The sequence below is a fragment of the Chenopodium album genome, chromosome 24 (genome assembly GCF_948465745.1).
Source record: "Chenopodium album chromosome 24, dcCheAlbu1.1, whole genome shotgun sequence".
NCBI classification, from domain to species: Eukaryota; Viridiplantae; Streptophyta; class Magnoliopsida; order Caryophyllales; family Amaranthaceae; genus Chenopodium; species Chenopodium album.
In genome coordinates, this window is record NC_137857.1 from 7,374,430 (window position 1) to 7,398,402 (window position 23,973).

Below are 23,973 nucleotides of genomic sequence, written 5' to 3' on the forward strand. Positions count from 1 at the left end.
CAATACTCATACCTCACTAGTAAAGAAACATTGGAGGACCCTACCTCATATTGGTAGGTAGCCCATTAATACCAAAGCCCATATAAGTACATATAATGACATAATCCAATGACGAAATAAGGTTGGTCCATATAATGAGAACCATTATAAGATGTAACCCGCAATTTTAGGGGGTTTTCTAGTCAATTAGAATTCATGCTCGAATGATGAGGCCACCATTTTAACAAGTGATTGTTTAGTTTACATGAGAATTGTGTTCTTGTGTTTTACTAGCTTTCTCTCTCTCTTGCATGAGCCATCAAGGAACTCCCATCTTGTCTAGACAAGGTGGCCTTGGGAGCTCTTGTAGGGGATTTAGTGAGCTTTCTTCCTCAAATTGTTTTTTCTTTACAGGTTTCTGCCTCGTGGTTTCCTACTAGCTCTGTCCTGTGTCTTGTCTTTTCTTTCTTTTAGTTTCTTTCTTGTCTTCTTCAGTTTCTATTCATCTCTAATGGCATTACAAAGTATTTCTTTAGGTACTGACATCAACATGGTTGAGCCAAGTACATCCAATGATCAGTCTAATGATAACTCTTCAATGACTAATTGCTTGGTTAACCAAGTAAATGTGCAAAATCCTATATTATCGACGCCTGTTGATGATATCACTATGATGGACAACAATGAATCCTCCGTGGAGGCTCCTACTCTGGTATCACCACCAAAGGTTTCTTTCAGGGAAGCAGTTCAGTCATCTTCCCAATGGTTTGATGAGGCTCGGAAGATAGTGATCACATCTACTGAATGGGAGATGATGCTTTATCTCCTCCTGATCCTGCAAAAGCAGTTTCTTTTCCAAAGGATACTCTAACAAAGTTAAGGCAGCCTTGGAAATTGGCTCTAATGGGTAAGTGTTTGGGTATATCTATTAGACCTTCCTTTATAACTCAAAGAGTTCGTGCAATGTGGAGACCTAAAGGTACCCTAGAGGTCATCGACTTAGGAAAAGATGTTTATCTTTTTCGTTTCTCAATCCCAGATGATTATGAAAGAGCTTTACTAGGTGGTCCTTGGTTTATCCTAGATCATTATCTAATGATCACTAAATGGAAACCAAATTTTAGACCATCAATGAATCCTTTTGATAGAATGACGGTTTGGATTCGATTCCCAGAATTACCGGTTGAGTATTACGATAAGGAGGCTATGTTCAACATTGCCAAATTAGCGGGAAATCCCATTAGAGTTGATTATGCAACTGATCGTCTTACTAGGGCAAGATACGCCAGGGTATGCTTAGACATTGATCTTACTATTCCATTGATATCAAAAGTATGGGTGGGCAATAGTTGGCAAATTATTGAATATAAAAATATTCAATGTTTATGTTTTCTTTGTGGAAAAATAGGCCACACTAAGGATAAATGCTCTCAAAAATTAGTCACCACCCAACCTACTCCAACTTCCTCAAAAGATGAGTTGAATTCTATCATCAACAACAATGCTATTTCTTCTACAAGCACCCCTAATTTGGGGGTCTTGGTTCCCCACTCCAACTCAGATTATGGACCATGGACTATGGTATCCAACAAAAAGAAATTTAACAACTCAAAGTCTATTAAAAAATCTGGTCAGACAAATGTTCCAAGACAACCTCAAAGCCCAACCCAAAAAAACCAATCTAAGCCCAAAAATAACACCAGCTTTCCTTCTAAGAAGTTGAATGACAATGCCAAAACTTCTTCTACAATTTCTTCTTCTAATTCATTTGCTTTGTTGGGTACCACCAATACTACCACAACCAATGATTTAAATAATAAAATAATAACTTCCAATGATAACCTTAACATTGAAAAAATAAAATCAAATCCCACAAATCCCTCTTCTCTAGCTTCACACGCTTCCCCTTCTTCTTCAATTTGCTTGAACTCAGAAAATTCAAGCCACCTGGCAATCATGGAATCGGCTACAACAATGGCTAATACTTCCACTACTACCACCAATTCAAGCCTTTTAAACTCCCCTGATTTCAACTCAAATTCACAGAACAAAAACAACCAAGAAAACAAAACCGTGAAAAACCCCAACAATGGAGAAAAACAAGGCGAAATTCCCTCCGGTCAGACCTCCGCGCCGGTCGCCGAGGATTAATACGAGGGCCAACACTCCACCTCCGTGGATGCGACCCTCTACCAGCACCTCAATTCCCAAAACCCGCCCACTCCAGGGCTCTCCAATAACCTAAGCGCAACCCCTATCGATGAGACAACCGTTCAGCCCATTCCCAACTCCTCCTCCACTTCCACCCCACTTTCCGTTCAACCACTCCCTAGCTCCATCCATGTCTCTATCTCAGATCAGAAACATAGTTCAGACACCACCGTCTCTTCCAATTCCGAACCCCTCTCTTCCGACTCCTCTTTTATGGTCATCGATAGAATCTCCGCTGACACTGGAGAAAATAACGATGATGTACAACACCCTACTCCAAATTACAAAGATGATGACCAATCAACTTCAATCTCAGAGTCAGATGCCATCCTCGTCGAACACTTCACCCCACCAAACCCCTCTTCGTCCGTGGTACCAACAACAAATCAATTGGCCAAATTACCCTGCTCACAACCTTGCTCCGCCACCACAAAATACCCAAATAATCCCTCTCTCGTCGGAAAACAGCGAACACGATCTCGAAAACTCGTCTCACAATATGAAAATTTACCACATCAAAGAAGGAGTGGTGGGTCTTCAAGTGGATGTAGACTTCTGGGAAACTCTGAACACTATCAGGGAGGTCAACTCGATGGTCATACCACTCAAAATGCACGATGTGGTCTTGATGGATCGGAGCATGACATGGAAGGATTGGGACAAGTTTGACCCCCTTTTCTGTAATGGTAATCCTCCACCTCCTTTTCCTAATCTTGATATGAAAATTGTATTATGGAATGTTCGAGGAGCAACTAGGAATGAATTTATCCCGCATGCATGGGAAGTTATTGCTTCCCATAAACCTAGCATTTTCATTATCTTAGAAACTAAAAGTGATGGGAACCGTGCTTCTGAAGTTTCTAAAGTGCTTGGTTTTGATGGTTTTGAGTTTGTTAAACCTAATGGTTTGCGTGGTGGTATTTGGCTCTTATATAAAAATCCTGTCGAATTGATTGATTATGTTGAAGGACATATTAGGAATTATTTTCATGCTCTCTTTAAATTTTCTCCTGAGAGCAAGGAGGTCTTGCTTTTTGCTGTGCATGCACCTTCTTCTCCCTCAGAAAGACACAAACTTTGGAGGGAGCTTCAAGCCTCTTTGCCTCCTGATGATACTCCATGGTTGTTTCTTGGAGATCTGAATGAAGTGACTAACCCCTCTGAGAAATCAAGTGGCTTAAGATTTCGAAGTTCTCAGTGTGCTGATCTTAACAAGCTAGCTGATGCTGCATGTCTTGTTGATTTGGGGTTTTCCGGAAACCCTTTTACTTGGCACAATGCCAGGGAAGGTCTCAATTTAATTCAAGAAAGATTGGACAGAGCTCTTGGGAACCCTAGCTGGCTGAACACCTACCCTAACACTCAGGTATTACATTTAGCTCGTACTCATTCAGATCATAATCCTATTCTTATTTCTTTGTTTGAAAAAAGATTAGGTGGTCCCTTTCCCTTTAGATGTAAAGCTGCTTGGCTTGAACACCCTAACTTTAAAGATTTTTTTATCTCTAATTGGCATATGCATGAGTTTGATTTTATCAAAGGAAGACAGGAATTTTTGTTAAAGGTTAAATCTTGGAATCATGATGTGTTTGGTAACATTACTAATCAGAAAAAAGGCTAATTTCTAGGATAAATGGTATCCAAATTGCTCTAGCAAAACATTACTCTACTTTTCTTTTCCATTTAGAGAAGGACTTGCTCTTTGAGTTAAACCATATTTTTAAAATTGAGAGAATTATATGGGCTCAAAAGGCAGGTTTGGATTGGAGAAAGCATGCAGATTGTAACTCTAAATATTTTCATCTTATAGCTAATATCAAAAAAACTTGAAGTAAAGTTCTTACTTTACAATATAATAATGGTGTTTGGGTGAATGATTTAATTTTACTTAAACAGATGGCCAGAGACTACTTCATAAATGTTTTCAAAAGTATTCCTATTAATATTTCTCTTTTGGAAAATTATTGTTTTAAAAAGGCTGTAGATTTTTCTTCAGATACCACTTTTGCTTTGCCTCCTTCTGCCAATGATATCAAGTCTCTTCTTTTCCAAATGGACCCTGTAAAATCTCCAGGACCTGATGGTATCCAACCCATATTTTTCCAGAAAAACTGGAACTCCTTAAGCAATTCTATCTCGGCTTTTGTTAGTGAGTGCTTTATTAATGGAGCTATTCCTCCTAATATTAATGACTCTTACATCTCTTTAATTCCTAAATGTGATAGTCCAACTTCTATGAAAGATTTTCGTCCTATTGGTTTATGTAATACTATATACAAGATTATTACTAAATGTATTTCTAATAAGCTTAAACCTTATATGAATGATCTTATAAGCCCATTCCAATCTAGTTTTATCCCAACTAGATCTATCGATGAAAATATTATCATCATCAAAGAAGTTGCTCATCATTTTAACAAAGCTTCCAAGATGGCTAATTTAATGGCTCTAAAAATTGACCTTTCAAAAGCTTTTGACAGCCTTGAATGGTCTTTTATCAAAGACACTCTCATCAATTTTAACTTTCCTATTAATTTGATAAATCTAATTATGAGTTGTATTTGCATTCCTTCTATTTCTCTTTTGTGGAATGGAGAGATCACTAATTCTTTTCTCCCTCAAAGAGGTATTCGTCAAGGTGACCCTCTTTCTCTGTATATTTTTGTCCTTTGCTTAGACCGTCTTTCTTGTATGATTCAAGCTAAAGTTGATGAAGGTAAATGGAAACCAATGAAAATTGCTAAAGATATTAATATATCTCATTTATTCTATGCCGACGATGTTTTTCTTTTTGGCAAGGCTTCCTCTACTAATATTCATGTTATGATGGAAGTCCTTGATCGTTTTAAACAAATTTCTGGGCTTTCCATCAATATCCAAAAGTCTTCGGCCATTTTCCCTAGAAAAATGGACTATAATGTTAGAAAATCTATTTGTGATATTTGTAATATTACAAATACTTCTAACTTTGGTAAATACCTAGGAATTATCATTAGTCATAAACGCTTAAATCACCTTGATTATTTTGCCTTACTTGACAAAACTTGTGCTAGAATAAAGGGTTGGCAAGCAAAAATTTTAAATATGGTTGGTCGGTGTACTCTTATTAAGTCTGTTTTAAATTCGTACCCTGTTTATGCCATGCAAACTAATATTTTACCTTTTAGTGTTCTCCTTGACCTCGAAAAAAAATGTAAACAATTTCTTTGGAATCGTGTCAATCGATCTAGATATATTCCTAGAACTAATTGGAAAGTTGTTTGTGACCCTATGTCTAAAGGTGGTCTAGGTATTAGGGATTTTAAAATATGGAACCTTTCCTTTATGGCCAAACTTGGATGGAAAATCTTAACTCAACCTGATAAGCTATGGGTTAAAATTCTTACCATAAAATATCTAAAATATAGTAATTTCCTTGATTATGTTGTTAAACCCACTGATTCTATAATTTGGAAAGATATTCTTGCTGGTAGAGCTATTTTAAAATCTGGAATTGTGATTAATATTGGTGATGGGGAAGATACTTCCCTTTGGTTTCATCATTGGATTGGGGATTGCCCTTTTTACTTTATTCCAAATATTAAAATCCCTAATTCAAGAGGCCATTGGAGGGTCTCCAATATTATCAGAAATAATTGTTGGTTTCTGGATAACATTAAACATATCCTTCCTGATTCCATTTGCTCTCTTATTCTAGCTCATCCTCTTCCTACTATTGTTCATGTCAAAGATAGAATAAGATGGAGTCTTTACAAAAGTGGTACATTCACTATAAAATCTGCTTATAACTCTACTTTACCTCCTTGCAACCTTAACTCTTCCTTCCTTTCAAATGTTTCATGGAAAAACTTGTGGAAAATTAAGGTGCCTTATAAATACAAAATGCTTCTTTGGAATCTGGTTAGAGATATTCTGCCTACTGGAACCACTCTTAAGAAAAAGATTTTTTCTTTTGATCCCATTTGTATAAGATGTGAAGCTCCCCTAGAGGATTCACTTCATATTTTTAGGGATTGCCCTAATTCTACAGCCTTTTGGTCTCTTGTTTTCCAAAACTATTTACCTCCTAGTTTTGATTTGAGTGCTTTTTATAACACTAATCTTGCTGATTGGTTATCTTTCAATTTAAAAAATGATTCTACTTGGAAAACTATTTTTGTGGTCTCTATTTGGCATTTGTGGAAAATCAGAAACATGGCTATTTTTGACAAGAAAATGCTTTTCATCAAATCTACTTTTAATAAGTTCCAAGTTGATTATATTGGGTGTTTGAAATTAAAACAGGCCAATGTGGAAACTGCTGCTTCTTCCAGCTCTAGTATGAACAGGATCTGGGCTCCTCCTCATAATGGTTTCTACAAGTTAAACACCGATGGATCATGGATGAATTTAGAAAGTGCAGGGGGGAGATGGTGTCATCAGATGCCAGAAAGGCCTCTGGCAAGAGGGTTTTGCCATCAATTTCAATGCTTGCAGTGGTGCTTCTGCTGAGTTGCTTGCAGTCAGGGAGGGTTTGCTGATTGCGTGGAAAAGGAAGATCGAGCTTCTTGAGTTAGAAATTGATGTTGATGCTCTTACTAAAATGCTCAAGAATCCAGAAGCCTATTTAGACAATGACCTTGGAAACATTATAAGGGATGTGGCTTCTCTTCTTAGCAGAAACTGGACAGTCACTATTTTTCATGCTAAAAGAAGTTGCAATTTTGTAGCTGATAGACTTGCCACTATTGGAAGAACTAGGGTCGGGAAGGGTCAGAAAGAAAACTATTTTTACCCACCACCTGATGTTTTTAATATGTATGCTGCTGAAATCCCTGAATATCAAGCCTCAGATCAGGGCATTGTCTAACCTGCTGCTGCTGTTTAAGTCTTCTTTGCTCAATTGTGCTTCAGCTGTCCTTCATCTATTCACTGGGAATATCTTTTGTCAAGCTTATTGCTAGTCTCCTAAACTATCTACTGCTTTCTACTTCTGCTACTTTAGTTCAGTTTCTTCTGTTTATGTTGTACTTCAGACTCTTGGTTGCTACTCATGCAACAAACTATCCTCTTTTGCTCGGGTGGATGAAGCCACTCTGATGTAATATATTTTTCCCCTTTGCGTAAAAAAAAAGTGTTCATGTGTTTGGTTAATAGTAAAAAACATATAAATTTTCAAACATTAAAATGTATACGTGCTAATACACAGGATATATCCTTTGTCGAAAAATCAAAATAATAGTTATTGGAGAAGTTGGAAAGTTAGATTAATATGGGGTGGCTCCATTATTTTTATTTAGAATGGATAGATTCTAAAGATTTTGAGTTTTTGGTGCATATGGGTTAAAGTTAACTTTGAAATTATTATATAGATGTTGATTGATTAGTGGGGGAAGGGGGTTCATAAATTCTTGTGTTTTTGGAAAGTTATTATCCTATTGTTTCAAGTCCCCTAGTTTTATTTTCTTTCTCGTGTACACTAAACATCTATTCAAATTAGCATTTTTCATGAACAAAATTCCCTCGATATCAATTACCAAAACAAAACCACTTACATAATTGTGATTTATCATTGGTCAATATATATGTCACTACAGGAAGGTAAACTTGGATTAGTTTAATAAGCGAGAGATACATCATGACATAAAGATGTTACCAATAAAATTGATGTAAAAATAATTCGATTGATTTGTTGATATATCTATAAAAAAAAGTTAAATTGATTTAGCATGCGACAACAAATAAATCGTGATACAAAACATTACGGAAAAAACGTGGTGGAGAAATAATTTGATTGATTCGTTGATCTATCTCCGAAAAAATATAAAGTTTAATTGATTTAACACGCGACAGCAGATAAATCATGACATAAGGCGCTACAAAAAAAGGTGGTAGAAAAAAAATTGGATCGATTTGTTGATCTATCTGTAGAAAAAAGTAAAGTTTAATTGATTTAACATGCGACAACAGATAATTCGTGACATAAAACGTAACGAAAAAAAGGTGGTTGAGAGATAATTAGATTGATTGGTTGATCTATCTCTAGAAAAAAAGTGAAGTTTAATTGATTTAACACGCGACAGCAGTTAAGTCGTGACATAAGACGTTACGAATAATAATGGTGGTAGAGAAATAATTTGATTGATTTGTTGATCTATGGAAAAAAAAAAGTTTAATTGATTTAACACGCGATAGCAAATAAATAGTGGCATAAAACGTACGTTACGAAAAAATAGGTGGTAGAGAAATCATCGAATTGATTTGTTCATTTATCTATAGAAAAAAAGTAAAGTTAAATTGATTTAATATGTGACAGAAGATAATTCTGGACATAAACATTGCAAGATAAACAGCTAGTAGAAAAATAATCGGATTGATTCGTTAATCCATCACTAGAAGAAAGTAAAGTTTCATTGATTTAACATGCGATTACATATAAATCGTGACACAAAACGTTACAAAAAATATTGATAGAAATATCATCGGATTGATTCATTGATCTATTGCCAGAATAAAGTAAAGTTTGCACGATTCAAATAAGTAAAATTTTATGAGTTTTATGGTTCAGATATCTATCTTAAACCATCATTTGAATTGACTAATTTAATATCCTAATAGTTTTTTTTTTGATAGTTTGTTGTTTATAAAAGTGATCACCTTTATACTTGTTTGTGCTAAATAAACAGCTTTACCATGTTGTTTGTTTTAGGTTACTTGATGAATTCTCTAATGCCTAAAGTGCATAGTTCGACGACAAGTACTTTAGATTTAATTAGCAGAGGTTATGATACCGGTAAATCATGGCTCATTGGCTTAATTCATACTCCCTCTATCCTTTTACTTTTGCCCCATTTGACTTTGTGCACCCTCCAAGGCATGTGTTAAAACGTTTATATCTTCATTTTCAAATGCGTAAAAATTATAAAAAGTTGATGTTAATTAACTTTACAATATGACGAACCAAACAAAATCTCACATGACTATATTTCCTTTTGTATGATAACGAGAATTTGTAGTCAAAGTTTTTAAAGTTTGTCTCACATTTTGGCAATGGAGCAAAAAAAATAGGGACAAAGGGAGTACATACTATCACCACAGTTTTCTTATTCGGTTTACAGAAAGTCAAATTTTAAAAAGTTACAAATGAAATATTGGATTTAGAAAAACCTTTAGATTATATTCCTTTCAATTTTTTTTGTTTATAAACTTATTGGTGAAGTGAAACCTACCATGTCTCTTGTCCAATTTGAGTTGCAAATCTCAATTGCATTGCATCTCTACGTAACACATAATATTGCCTAAACTACTATCAATCCTCATCCGTGTGGAGGTGAAACTCTTCCCCCCAACAATGGGATTTCATTTGAAACTACACATTCTTAAAACTTCAAAACTCTTATGCTTTAATACCAGTGACAATGTCTTTTTGCAGTAGTCCATAACTCGTCTTTTTTTGTATAGCTTTAATAATCTAAATGAGATAGAATAATTCTTATTACCATTTTAGAGTTAGGGCCTATTCTTTTCAACTTAATTTCAATTCAATTCAACTCCAATTAGTTCAGTTCAGTTCCTAATTTCTTTCTCTCATAAACAATTCATTTTAGCTCTGTTCAGTTCAGTTCAGTTTCATTCAGTTCAATTTAGTAAATCAAAACAGATCCTTAGAAGATACCTTTTAATAAAATAGATTAGTTTATGTTACTAAGATTCCCCACATGAATCTTGGCAAGACTCTTAAGAATCTTGGTTCTATAATTTGTACCCTTAAACCCCTCTTTTTTTTTTTTAATTTTGACCTCGTACCTCACTTGCTAAATCAACCAAAAACAATCCAACGATCAAAAAAATCCCACAAAAATAACAAAAAACCTAAATCAACGGTCAAAAAACCAATCTCACAACTCCTAAAATAAAATCATACACACCCAATAAAAACCAACCAAAATCTCACCTTTTACAATCAATCTTGTTCATCAAAATCAGTTTCTCTCTCATCATCTTCCTATCATTTTCTCTCTCCTACTCTCCCTATTTTTCTCCTCTATACCCCTCGTTTTCGAGGGCCCTTTTTTCTTTTAATTTTTTTTTTTTGCCATTTTTTTTCACTTTTATTTTTCCTGATTTTCCATTAATTTTCAATTTCTTCTGCAATTTTGATTTGAGCTTATTTATCTAATTTTGGGAAAATTTCCCCCAATTTTTACGTTTTTTGTAAACCCTAAAAATCCGATTTTCGTCGGAAAAAGGTATGCATCAACAAAGATTGAAGCAGCAACAACAACTACAACAAGCGATGATGCAACAATCGATCCTTCAGCAGCAAGCTTCTCTTTATCATCCCGGTGTTCTCGCTGCTGCTCCTCCCCAGGTTATTTGATTTTATCGATTTTATATTTCTGCGAATTTATCTGAATTTTTATGAGTTTATTTTGATTAATTTATTGTATTTTGGTATGTTCGAGTGTCAAGATTTGATTTTTATTAGTTAAGTTGCGATCAATATGATTTTTGGTTTTTATTTTGTATGTTGGGTTTGATTTAATACGCATTTGGTAATCAATTTTATTTCTGGAGATGTAATTTTTCGGCATTGGTTTAAAATGGTTCGAAAGTTGATGATTTTAGGGGAATTCGAATAATGGGGTGATGTGCTTTTGGATTATTAATTTATTATTGATTGAATTGTGTTTATTATATGTGGATACACTTGTGAATCAATTCAGAAATTAGATATGGGTGATGGTAATTGATTCTAATGATTCGATTTTTCCTTCGATATGATTAGCGGTGTGATTATTAGTGTGTTGAAGGGGGGTTGAATTTATGAGAAGATCACTTTCAATTGAAAAGGATAGATTGTGAGCTTTTCTTTGAGTCTTCAGTGTTTGCAGCTAAGTGATTTGGGTGGTGGTGTATTATAAGATAAATGATGGGTGATGTTGGATTATGGAGTACTTTGTTTGGATGTCTTGGGTATGTGGGCTGGTTTACCGGAATGGGATTGTCATCTTTTCCTACGAGTCTAAGGAAGGGAGCTCATTTCTCTAATTGACCGTCAGATGGGATTCTTTGGGAGCTTTGGTGTTCTCTTTTGAGGGATTGGAAGAAGGGAAATTGAGAGGATCCTATTTCTAAATGAGTGTCTCGGCTTTCTAAATGCTCAATATGGTTGGCGTTCTAATGAATTAGATGTTTTGCTAGATGGCATAATTTGTGCCTTGGTATCTACATATGAGGATTGTATAGCTGAATTTTTTTAAATTAGGATTTTTTTTTCTTCTATTTTTTATTTTTTTTAATTTGTAGATTTTTAAATTTTTTTTTTTAATTTATAGGTTTTTTTTTTTTTTTTTTTTCCTATTGTTTTTTACATTTTTATTTTGCAGATAGAGCCTATCTTGAGTGGAAATCTGCCACCAGGCTTTGATTCAAGTGCTTGCCGCAGTGTGTGAGTGCCTATTAGATTTTTTTTTTTCTTTCTTTTCATTTTTTTTTCCTTTTGAACTTTATTCTTATGATTTATAGAGATTTTCTTTTGCTTCCTATAATCCTATGTTGACCTTGGGGGTGGAGTGATGCTCTTATTGAGAGTATATAGATGTCTACCCTTTTTTAGTTTCCCTGAAAGAGGTGCCTCCTTTACAGAGTATTATTAGAGGTTTAAGTTTCTTTTAGGATGTTAGTTTGATGCTTAAAATTCCCGTAACTTTGAGTCCATGTTAATTATGTGTGCTGCAAAGGACTGTGGGGTATTTCTACTTGGGTCATCTTTCAGTTGTCTTATCATAGAGGCATAATTGTAGGTATGTTGGGAACATTCACCCCCAAGTCACTGATCCACTTCTTCAAGAAGTTTTCTCAAGCACTGGTCTTATTGAAGGATGCAAGCTGATTAGGAAGGAGAAGGTTGGTTACCTTATGTCTATCAGTTATTATATACATCTGTTTGACTACCCTGAAGAGCCCTCCCTTTTTTTAAAAATATAATAATATCTCTCATTACTTGTGCTGCCAGTCTTCATATGGCTTTGTGGATTACTATGACCGCAGATCAGCTTCTCTCGCTATCGTCTCCCTTAATGGGCGTCATCTGTAAGTATGAAGTGGATTGTATCATTATATTACTCTGATTGTCTAGTTTTTAGTTGATTTATTTATCTATTATGCATTATAATTTCAGATTTGGGCAACCTATTAAAGTTAATTGGGCATATGCGAGCAGTCAAAGAGAGGACACTACAAGTACGTATGGTCTTGTGCTGGTGATTTACTTAGTCTGGTCTTTTCATTTATACTATCTGGATGTCTTATGGGTCATGTGTCCTGCTCGATTTCAGATCATCACAACATATTTGTTGGAGATTTGAGCCCTGAAGTTACTGATGCTACATTGTTTGCTTGCTTTAATGCTTACCAAAGCTGCTCGTAAGACGCTTTCGTCCCTTGTTACTATATAGCCAGCTTTGTTCATATCCCTCCTGGTGGTAGGCACTGTAAAGTTGACTTCTCTTGTTCATTGCAGAGATGCTCGAGTAATGTGGGATCAGAAGACTGGACGTTCTAGGGGTTTTGGTTTTGTTTCTTTTAGGAGCCAGCAGGTATAGTGCTGTTTCTTACTTGTTATTTTTTGATTTTTTTTTTTATTATTTTTTTAATGCCATGAATGATAATAAAGTGTAAATTTCATAGTCTATGCATTATTTGACCGTGTTTTTACTCTACAGGATGCCCAGAGTGCAATCAATGACCAAAATGGTATGCCCTGTGTTGATTTTTTGCTCCTTAGACAATTTCCTCTTTCTTTTTCTTATATCTATATTGATGGTCATCGGCAAGATCCTTAAAAAAGAAAAAACCTTGTAAACCCTTTACAATTTATTGTCGTATTTGTATATTTCATGATTTTCTGTTTCTTTATTTCTTTCAATTGTTTACAGGAAAGTGGCTTGGAAGTAGACAAATTCGTTGTAATTGGGCTTCTAAGGGTGCTGTAGGCGGTGATGATAAGCCAAGCTCAGATACTAATAGTGCTGTGGAACTCCCAAATGGATCATCTGGTTAGTGTTAATGTCAGACTTACTTTTTCTGCAAGTTATATTTTTGTGTAGGGAACTAGAATAAGAATAATAAAGTTGGTGAGAAACTCAGAACCCCCCTCTTGTCTCCCCTAAACCATGTCCTGTTTTGAATTTTTTGTTTGGTTCACTCCTTTTGTATCTATGGATCTTTTTTCATAGGTTACTGATCAGAAATATGAGAAATATCATAATTCCTCTCTTTTCTTCCCTTGTTTCCAACTCCCATCAGAAATGGTATTTGTTCATAAATTCGAAGCAATAGCTGAGGCAATTTTTACTTAGTAAATGACATTTCTGCCTTTTTCCAGCACCAATGTTCTCTTTGCTTTTCTATTACACCTCAATGGAATGAGTTGCTTAGTTGTTGGAAATGGCGAATAAACTAAATCTATACTATGAGTAATTTTTAACGTATGTAGTTTTGCTACCATAATGTCGCAAGTCCCTCTCTCACTCATTGTATTTCCATTTTTTTAATAATCATTTTCACTCCCTTGTATATTCAATTTTTTTTTTTTTTTTTTTTTTTTTTTTTTTTTTTTTTTTTTTTTTTTCCCCTAAACCATTACTTATTTTCATTGGCTTTAAATCCTGGTTTCATCAAACTCACCCTCTTTCATTGTTTAAATAACTCATTTTACATTACTGTGATCGTCCCATTTTAATTTCACAGGTCATTTTATATATTTTCTGTGTATTCATTATTTTTTTTACATTGATTATTTATTTCTTTGGAGGGCTGCATTGCCTGTTTTTATTTTTAATTTTATTATGGAGTTTTACTTTATATACTACCTAATTTTTCTATCTTCACTTAACCTTCCAAATCATTAATATTGTCAAATTTTCTTTTTAAATGAAAATGATCTATGCAGTAATTTCTTAATTTAAATATTTAATTTATTACAATTTAAATAATGTCCTATATTTTATTGAGCATTTTAGCAATTTTTTTATAATTATGTATTCATATTATTAATAAATTTGAAATAATAACTAGTACATCCCTTTGCACCTAAGGTGAAACATGGATATAAAGGATTTTTAAGTACTGTGTGTTTTCTGTTCACTTCCCCTTTAATCTTTACTAGTCCTATGTGCATGCAATACACTGATACGTGCTTAATATTCTGTTTTATTAACCTTGTACTTGTTGAACTTAATTTACTTTACTGAATTTAAATTTTTACTCACTAAAATTATTATTTATTAAAACTGATGTTTACCAATTAAAATATTTTTAGTGATTTCATTTGTAATTTGTTCTTTGAAGTTACTGATTTTTCCTTTACAACTTAAGATGGACCCAATCACACGACACTGAAAAATGCGCTTTTTCTTATATGATATTCCTACAGGCATATCACGGAATGTGATGTTTCTAATGGGGGCCGATCCCACATATGGGATTAACGCTTTGATTGATTGATTGAACTTAAGATGCAGAGTAGAATCTTACCGAACATTTATTTTTATTTTAAATTTTTACTATAATTGTTTTACTAATTTAAACTCTTTTTTTTATAAATGTATTTTTTAAGATGAAAATTTTAGGGCCTACATGTACTTAATGTTGTTTGGAAACATTATAACTAATCAATAATCTGTCATAATATGCAATATATAAAATTATTTAAGTTTGCCCAACCTTCTAATACATCTATCAATCTTTTATATGAGTAAAAAATTGAATTTGTATTTGAAGTTTATTAGGGGTGTTAATTATTGGGTACCACTTTGTCGGTTAATGAAATAGATGGCCCATGACCTGTCCTGAGAACATTAGGTTCCTGCAATTTCTGCGTCTGGATCTGTATCTGGATCATTGGAGCATGAAATAATCCGAGGATTAAAAATGGTGATTGATTTGATGGCTCATTGTTGCTTTAAGTCGTCAATATGGATGGGTAAGGATGTGAGTTTAATGATTAGGTTATGAGGTGCTTAGGTGCTGCTGATCTGGTGATGGTGGACAATAGAACTGTTACTAGAAGCCCTCTGGTGGTGGTTGTTGTTGAGTACAATTTTTCAAGAAATGCAATTGTCAAGCTTTAATTTGTTTACTAGAGTTGGATGTGAATAAAGGTTACTCTAGTTTATCTAATCTGGCAAAGAAAATGAATGACAATTAAGAAATATGGGAAGTGAACAGCATACATAGTCCATCGAAATATTTGTTTCAAATCTTGTTTGTATTATATGTTTCCATGGACTTTATATTAATGTGGCAAAGACATGCAAAGGCATGCTAACTTTTCCCATGTGGGTTAATAATAGCCCTGTTGGAATAAGTCATTACACTTTTTTGGTTTTCCATTAAATTGCTAAAAGTTACCTGCAAGTTTACTTTTGTGGGTTTTTTTTTCACAGTATGTACTTGATTTTTAAAGTCTCTTTTAACTTTTTATGCAAACTCTGACATAAGTAAGCTTGAATCTGTGCACTACATTAGAGATAATTTTGTGAAGCAAGGGAAAGGGTTTGACTTCAATAATGAGTTGATGACCTTTCTAGCAAATATACTGAGACTGTGAAGGATACTTGATACAATAACATGGTTTCATGGGTATATAGCTATTAACTATTGAAACTTTGTTTGGAACCGAAAAGCATGCAGATTTTTCATAGAATGGCCAAGTATGACACTTGGACGTGTAGTTGTGTTTCACACTGGTAGCTGATTCTGAGTGCTTTTATCTGCAGTTCGTGCTGGACTAATAAAATTTTGGCTGTGATGTGCAGAAGAAGGTCAAGAGAAGACAAATGATGATGCTCCAGAGAACAACCCTCAGTATACTACTGTTTATGTCGGCAACCTTGCTTCTGAGGCAAGTTATCTTTGAATTGATTGAAAAAATGCTATTAGATGTATTGATGCCATAGAGATGCTAACCCTCTAGGTTGTGATCACACTCAAGTTATGTATGTGACCATCTGTTGTTGCAGCATATAATATAGTAGTCGCTCTCTAACACCAACAATTGCCAGAGTTGACCAGCCATATCAATTTCACGTCAATTGTCTGCAGCGTTTTTCTTTTTACAACTACATCTTTCAGTTGAAGAATTGCACCCCACTGGAATGATGCTCATGCCTCATCCCATGCTTTAAGATTTCCAAACACGGCCTTTGTTTATGTGCGCTTGTGTGTGTGGGGGTTGGAAGGGCAGGGGAAGAGGGATTCATTGGAGTTTGAGGGCCATAGGATTTTTGATTTACTTGGATCATGACTGTACATTCATTTAGACATAACCCCTTCTGGCTATCTTTGTTAAATAAGCATTTAGTTGAAAGGATATTTACCCCTAGAAGTTATTTCTGTTTACGAGATATGGAGTGTGTAAGAAGCTAAGAGCAAGTACAGTTGTGCAGTTTAATAATGTTTTTATACATGGTCACATAATTAATTGTTTTAGTAAGATAAGATGATTGAAGAATCATAAAAATGTGTCATGGAAGATTTTTCTCTGTTTCTGTAAATTAATGTTCGCTAATTTGCAGGTTACATCAGCTGACCTTCACCGTCAGTTTCACGTTTTAAATGCTGGTGTTATCGAAGATGTCCGAATACAACGAGACAAGGGTTTTGGTTTTGTGAGATACAGCACTCATGCAGAAGCTGCCCGAGCTATCCACCTTGGGAATGCACGGGTCCTCTGTGGAAAACCTTTAAAGGTAACCATCTAGGTGTATGATATGTCTTTTCAGGGTAGTGTGGGTAGGTGTTTAATCTACATTGCTGACCTTCCCCGTCAAGAAAAAAAAAACCATTGCTGACCTTGGCTTAATGTGGTAGTTTGGTTGTTTTAAAATTCTGATGACATTGCTTTTTGATTACAAGTATGTTTAAGTGCCTTTTCTGCTCGATTTTTTGGGCTGGAGGGTGTTTGTCTGGTATTTGTCTATCCGGAAAGATGGCTTTTTCCAGCTCCGATGATTTTTTGATTACTTTTTCAAATATTCTGCTCATATGCTTTATTTCTGCAGTTCTGCTAATAACACACCCTGGCTCTCTATCTTTTTTCTTTTTTGATAATTAAATGGAATTGGTGTAATGGTGGTAAGTTTTGTTTGCCTTGTTTGTTTGTTAACTTAGTAAAGCCCCTATGCCACTAAACGTCTTAAGTATCTCTTTATGTTTCCTTTTTGAGACGTCTACCAAAAAAGCTTCTTTTTATCTTAAATCGGAGCTTAACCCTACTCAACAGAGTCAACACATGTGATCCCCCCAATCTCTATCTTTCTCTCTCCGTATCCCTTGTGATGTGGGCCATCCAACTCACCAACTCTATTTCGATCAATTTTTTATTTATAATTTTGGCCCTTATATACAAAGAAGTCTATACATCTTACTTCTAACTAGAAAGTAGAAACCTTAAATTATGTGCCCAAACCTATGAGGAAGGTTTAGACTGAAGGATCCAAGTAGAGACACTACAAGTTTATCATTATGATAAACATAAAAGCGTGTGTGGGTGAGGAGGTTTTTTGGGTGGGGTGGGGGTGGCATGGTGAGACTGAGACCAATGCAAAAGAAGATAGAATGCGCATTGAAGGAATTGGAACAATAGATTTTGACATAAATGATGAGTCATAAAACTGATAATGCTTTAAATAAATATACAGAATAAAGAAATTAGTTGGCTCCTTGTTTTTTGGAGTGATATTTTCAATTATGTTTCTCAAGGATGCAGAGTATCATCGTAGGTGAATATTTTGATTATTTGTAATTGCCTGGCTACTTGTATAGTCTTTCCGTTATTATATTTTTCAAATTGGTTTTGTCCTGTTTTATCTTTGGATCCAATCTTAGCCATTTATCAATAGTCCAATTATTGTTATGATTGTGACATACACAGAGAGATGCACATGCTTTATAACTTATGTTAGGAGATTGGTATGTATAACAATCTTTGTTTCTTGTTTTGCAGTGCTCTTGGGGCAGCAAGCCTACTCCACCTGGTGCAAGCTCTACACCTCTTCCTCCTCCACCTGTTCAAGCATCAGGTTACACTGCTGCTGATCTGGCTGCCTACGAGCGGCAGCTTGCTCTAGCCAAAATGGGCGGTGTTCAGGCTCTCATGGGTCAGCATCCACTTAAAGCCGCTGCTATGGGAATGGGTGCTCCTGGTGCCAGCCAGCCAATCTATGACCCTGCATATCAGAATCTTGCTACATCACAACAGCTAATGTATTATCATTAAAGTGTTCCTATTCGATAACCTTTTTTTCTTCTTCCTGATGGATGTATGGTATATTAGCCTTTTACCCTCTTTATTTTCCTTTTCTTTCGTCTTTCAAGTCATAATATTATGATTTACTTCTTTATACTTACAGTATGGAAACGGTAGAAACGATATATTGATGTTACAAAATATGTGCACTTGCCTGCATATATTTCAGAGCTTGTACTATCGGTTTTACAACCTGATATTACAGATGTAATTTATTGAGATCTTTGCAACAGATTTTTCGTTTCCACCTTGTTTTCTTTTCCGTGTTTTCCCTAATGATGAAGTATATTATTCTCGAAGTCAAATATATTCGGATACTTAAACCTGAGGTTGCTTTATATTTGAGCTCAGCACTGATATGTGCATGTGCAGTTTGATTCTCTACGCATTTGCTGAGTTTAGGTCTGATGTACTACAACAAATTCCTTTGACAGTAAGATTACCAGAAACGTTGGATTGCTTTCTCTTTCATTTGAGTTTCTTTCTACTCTTTCTGGTTTTTGGCTCTTCTGTCTGTTTTCAATTATTTTTCTGGTAATAAGATTTCAAGTGGGCAGATGCCTAATTCTCAGAAAGCTAATTGGTTGTCCCAAATGTTAACCAAACATTAGGAAATGTAGAAAGCTCCAAACTTGTTTGCATCAGCAGAAAGTAGTGTCCTTTTTTTTAAAAAAAAAAAAAAAAAAAAAAAAAAAAAAATCTGAATAAGCTAAATTTTTTACTCTGATATACTGTAAGGACTTTTCTTTTTCTAACTTAGGGCATGTTCTCATTGACTGAACTCAGCTGAACTGAACTGGACTGAACTCAGCTGAACTGAGCTGAACTGAACTGAACTGAACTGAAATGAATATTTTATAAGAGAAGGAAATTAGGAGCTGAACTGAATTGAGCTGAACTGAACTGAACTGAACTCAGCTGAACTGAACTGAATTTCAACGTAAGAGAACAGGCCCTTATTTTGTCAAGATCAGACTACTAGAAATTGTGCATAAATTTTCTTTAATTCTTTTTTTTTTTGTTTTATTTTTTTCCATAAAATGGAAAATAGTATAAGGTGAAATATTAAACTTGCACATTTAGTTCATAATATATGCACACGTTACATATATTAGACTAGAGACTGAATTAATTATATCAAATCGGTTCCTAATTTGTTGAAGTTAGATCAGAACACCTTATAGTTGAATATTTTTGACCTTTTTCTCGCATAATTCAATGCAAATCATATTATTGAGGTGAGGAACGTTTCATATTAGTCATGCTATATTGATTCTGTTATGGGTAGATTTGTAAAAATTCAAGTGATAAAGAAACGTAGGAAAAATTTTGGATATTTTTTGTGGTAAAGATAAAATTCTGAGTAGATTTCAATTCCTTACAAAATGTTGAAATTGTTTACTACCTCCGGTCCAAGTTAGTTGCAACTTTGAAATATTTTATATCTCACAAATAATACCCCAAAGTTGCAACTAACTTGGACCGGAGGTAGTATAAAAATTTCTCATAAAGGCAACCGTTCCAATTTTTTTTTTTTTTTTTGATAGGGCGTTCCAATATTTATGAGACGAAGGAAGTGTTTTGTAAATTATTATTTATGAATTATTTTATTATAATATAATGTTTTAATCAATCTAGCTATCAATTTCTCGGTGGGTCAATTTTGCTTCACGTCAAAATCATGTATAGTGACTAATTGAATATAATAATTTGGAATAGGTAATTGAAAATAGGTCAGTTTTACACTAATGTAAGCATAGACTAGTAGAAGCGGTAAATTTTAAATTTGCAATTACTTTGTAAAATAGAGAGACTCCTCCGTTTTTAAATACTTGTTTCATTTTCTTATTTGTAAAACTTTTACAATATTTAATTAATTTTTTTTCCTCAAAAAAAATAAAAAATTAATTTCTCCCACTTAGTGGAACCAACATATATTCTCTCTCCTCCAATTATTCCCACTACTTCTTTTCTATACAATTTTTTATTCTTCCACCCACCCCACTACCACCCTATTTTATTACTTTATCCAATTTCTCCTAAAATTCCACACATGAAGAAATAGAGCAAGTATTTAAAAACGGAGGGAGTAAAATTTATAAAGTGATCCTACAAAACAAAATTCTTAAATACAAAGAAAAGTGTATTATATTCCCACAAAAAAAAAAAAAAAAATGAGAGTAGCTGATTTCTGTAGCAGAGATTTCTGAACCACAATATACAATTCCCTGACTGCTTTAACACTGATTTTGTTGTTGCTACAAAATTTCTGTATATTTCATTCAGCATCTAACAATATCAACAGATTATGTCTTTTCCTAGATTTAATCAGAATATAAAAAGCATATAATAATTTGTAAAACATATAATACTTCTGTAATTTACATCAAAATTTATGATTCTCATTACAGTCACAACTAAGCTCAACCCAACTCAACTCTGACTTCTCATTACAAGTTGAGCAAAATTCTGTTCTTTTTTTATATATATAATCACAGATTTGGAGATTTGCCGGATTTTTTTTAAACTCTTTTTTTCTTTTTGTTATTTTTAACCTAACTTATATTATTATTCTACAATATAAGATATTAATACTAATAAGAGAAAATTTATTCCTAATGATGGTATTTATATTATGCTGCTACTATCCCAGTTGAGAAGATCTGGCCTCTACTAGAACAACCGTAAGGCGATGTCGAAAGCTCGCCAGATCGCGGTGTTTCCGACCTGCATTTTTCTTTCCTCTCTTCAATCCTTATATGTCTTTGCCTGCATTCAGTACTACAAAATGCCTTTTCCCCCCTGTTTTTACATAACATAAACATACATATTAGTATTATTATTGTTACATCCTTATAATAGTGCTAAAGTCAAAACGTGTTAACTAAAAAAACGGAGGGTATATTAGCCTGTTAGGATATTTAAAAATAAGTATGAAATATTACCTGTACATGTAAATGTCCTTGCCATGAAGAGCTTTCCTACAAGAGTGACATGAACTAAGAAAATCCAAATCCGAATCCGAATCACGAAAATCATCTGAGAATCTAGCCGGAGATGATATGTTAAAAACCCCGATTTTCTTACTAATTTTCGGTTCCATGGACCGTTCATCACCGCTATAATAAACTCGAGTCGTGGACTTGTTAGGTCCGCGACATGTAACATACGTAAACTCCTCTTCTAATCCGTCCATCAATTCCTCATCCTCGAGTCGAAACACACCGTTTTGGTTGTTCATCTCATTATTATTCTTGATCTTACTAGATTGAGTAACGTTGATCGGATTTGAACGAGTCGAAAATTGGCTACAAATAGCATATTTTGCTAGGATTTCACCACCACATACCACGTTACAACTATTAGACTTGTTGTCAAGGGCTACGACTATAGCCAATCCGATCCCACCGTGTTGATCGTAATAATTGTTACACTTTAATCCCCTAGGAGATTGTAACGACCTACAATCCAATGGACCTCGAGGACTTGTCATCGTATCAACGATCCCGGACCTTAGTACTCCGGCAAGCTTACTAATTGCTGGCCGGGATCGCTTGCCCAACATAATTGATTGATTGATTGATATAGTTAGCAAAAAAAAAAAAAAAAAAAAAAAAAAAAGATTGATTGATTATAGTATGGAATTGTGGGTGGGAAATTTGAGTGGGATGATATAATTGTTCTAGTGAGATGTTGGAGTACACCCCTCTTAGATGGGTCTCTCGAATAAGCACTTGAAGAGGGTTGTCAATTTATGTATGATTGAGTGGTTAGACTTAGCCCACTCCCCTTTTTTATATTATTTTTATTGTATAATTTTTTTTATTGTGGGTCCCATTACATTATTACTATATTCATGATTTGTTTTTTTTTTTTTTTTTTTTTTAAAAAAGTACTGATTTCATTGGCATTCTAATTACTACCTCCGTTACATATTATTTGCAACAATTAGACATTTTTCCTCTCTACTTTATGTCAAATCGTTGCAAATAATGTGTAACGGAGGTAGTATTTTATTCGGGTTTTTATGTATGTAAATTAAGGTGTTGTTTTATTTACTTGAAGGGAACTTGAATCTGCACATAAAAGTATAAGACTAATCAGGTTGTTAATTAAATATAGGTACCTCTTTTTGGCTTGAATTGAATTTTTTGTAACTTAATTTATGTTAATGTATTAATCGTAATTTAAGTGAAAAAAAATGATGAGGAGAACATGGTTGTAGTACAAAAATTAACTAGTACGTACCTTTTTATAAGAGGGTTTTTGTATTAGTGGGGTAAATATAAGCCAATAGTATCAAGAAAAAGGAACGATTAGATATAAAGATGATAAATAAAATATACAAAATGAACCTAATTATAATAGCCAATGAAATGAGAATGTTGTCTTTCTTTACAAAACCGAAAGAAACACCGAAATTTGTTAGAACTTTGTAAACAATACTTGAATACTTAATTACCCCTACACATTGTTAATTATATGTTGGGTATATTATACTCCTTTAAACTTATTAACAATTTTTTTAACTATGGCAATTCTCTAGTAGGTTTAATCTCCATTTCTCCAATCCTATTTTAAGGAATTTCAATGACAAGATCCTTAATAGAATTATGTTTCTAAGTATTACACTTTTTTTTGGTAGATTTATTACACTTTAATGCAAGTATTTGTGGTTCGTTCTATATTGAATGATTCTATATCATATAGATTTGATTAATATTACAATTAACAAAATCCTACAAGATAATGTATTTATTGTATTAAGTACAGATATCATATAAAAGTTCAATTTTTTTTTTTTTTTTGAAAGAAAAGATAGAGCATTATATTAATTAAGGAGAAATGTCCATCTCCGCAAGAGTTACAATACTATGGGGAAAGGAACTAAGACGTACAACTTCATCATTCCCTCCCAAATCACCTCGAGCAACAAGGTGAGCTACCGTATTACAACTTCTTTTTGCGTGCGAAAATAAACGTACATTGAACCAAGCTCTATCCTTTCTAATATCATCATAGACGACATGAATCGGGGCACGACCATTGTCACTAGAAGAGACAGCTTTGACGACATTCACTGCATCTGTTTCCACCCAAATGTTCCTATAACCAAACCGCATAGCCAACTGAATTGCATAGCGCATTGCCTGAGCTTCGACACATTCCGGAGTTGCTGGGTTTACTGCCTTCATTGTTGTCAAGACTAGCCTCCCCTCAGCATCTCTAAAGACGACCCCCAATCCAGCATTGCCCATCGAAGGGACGTGAGCATCCACATTTGCTTTAATACACCCTTGCGGGGGGCATTTCCACACAACACTACTTGTTGGCATAATTGGAGTAGTTGGAAGAAAGACCTTCTTGGCATATTCATAGTAGTCCTCGACTAGCCTACAATACCCAGCCGCGAGCATAACTGCATCCGGGCTTTCATTCTCAAAGATGGTCAGATTTCTACATCGCCACGCAGCCCACATCAGAGCAGC

General features: G+C 34.3%; 3 protein-coding genes across 3 annotated transcripts; 2 read left to right on the top strand and 1 right to left on the bottom strand.

The window, feature by feature from the left end:
- Positions 1-2,239: 2,239 nt before the first annotated feature.
- LOC145610478 (uncharacterized) lies at positions 2,240-7,269 on the top strand. Its single transcript, XM_081665808.1, has 4 exons — positions 2,240-3,556; positions 4,087-6,602; positions 6,667-7,033; positions 7,084-7,269. Exons 1-4 carry the CDS (start codon positions 2,240-2,242, stop codon positions 7,267-7,269), a joined length of 4,386 nt encoding a protein of 1,461 aa, XP_081521934.1.
- Positions 7,270-10,151: 2,882 nt separating this feature from the next.
- LOC145611283 (oligouridylate-binding protein 1-like) lies at positions 10,152-18,716 on the top strand. Its single transcript, XM_081666596.1, has 12 exons — positions 10,152-10,540; positions 11,559-11,620; positions 11,976-12,078; positions 12,188-12,264; positions 12,353-12,414; positions 12,510-12,597; positions 12,695-12,770; positions 12,897-12,927; positions 13,110-13,229; positions 15,993-16,078; positions 16,752-16,925; positions 18,182-18,716. Exons 1-12 carry the CDS (start codon positions 10,421-10,423, stop codon positions 18,452-18,454), a joined length of 1,272 nt encoding a protein of 423 aa, XP_081522722.1. The 5' UTR covers positions 10,152-10,420; the 3' UTR covers positions 18,455-18,716.
- A 2,104-nt stretch (positions 18,717-20,820) lies between these two features.
- Positions 20,821-22,255, bottom strand: LOC145612001 (FCS-Like Zinc finger 14-like). The gene is made up of 2 exons (XM_081667384.1): positions 21,430-22,255; positions 20,821-21,286 (listed from the first exon to the last, which is right to left on the bottom strand). Exons 1-2 carry the CDS (start codon positions 22,047-22,049, stop codon positions 21,118-21,120), a joined length of 789 nt encoding a protein of 262 aa, XP_081523510.1. The 5' UTR covers positions 22,050-22,255; the 3' UTR covers positions 20,821-21,117.
- Positions 22,256-23,973: the final 1,718 nt, after the last annotated feature.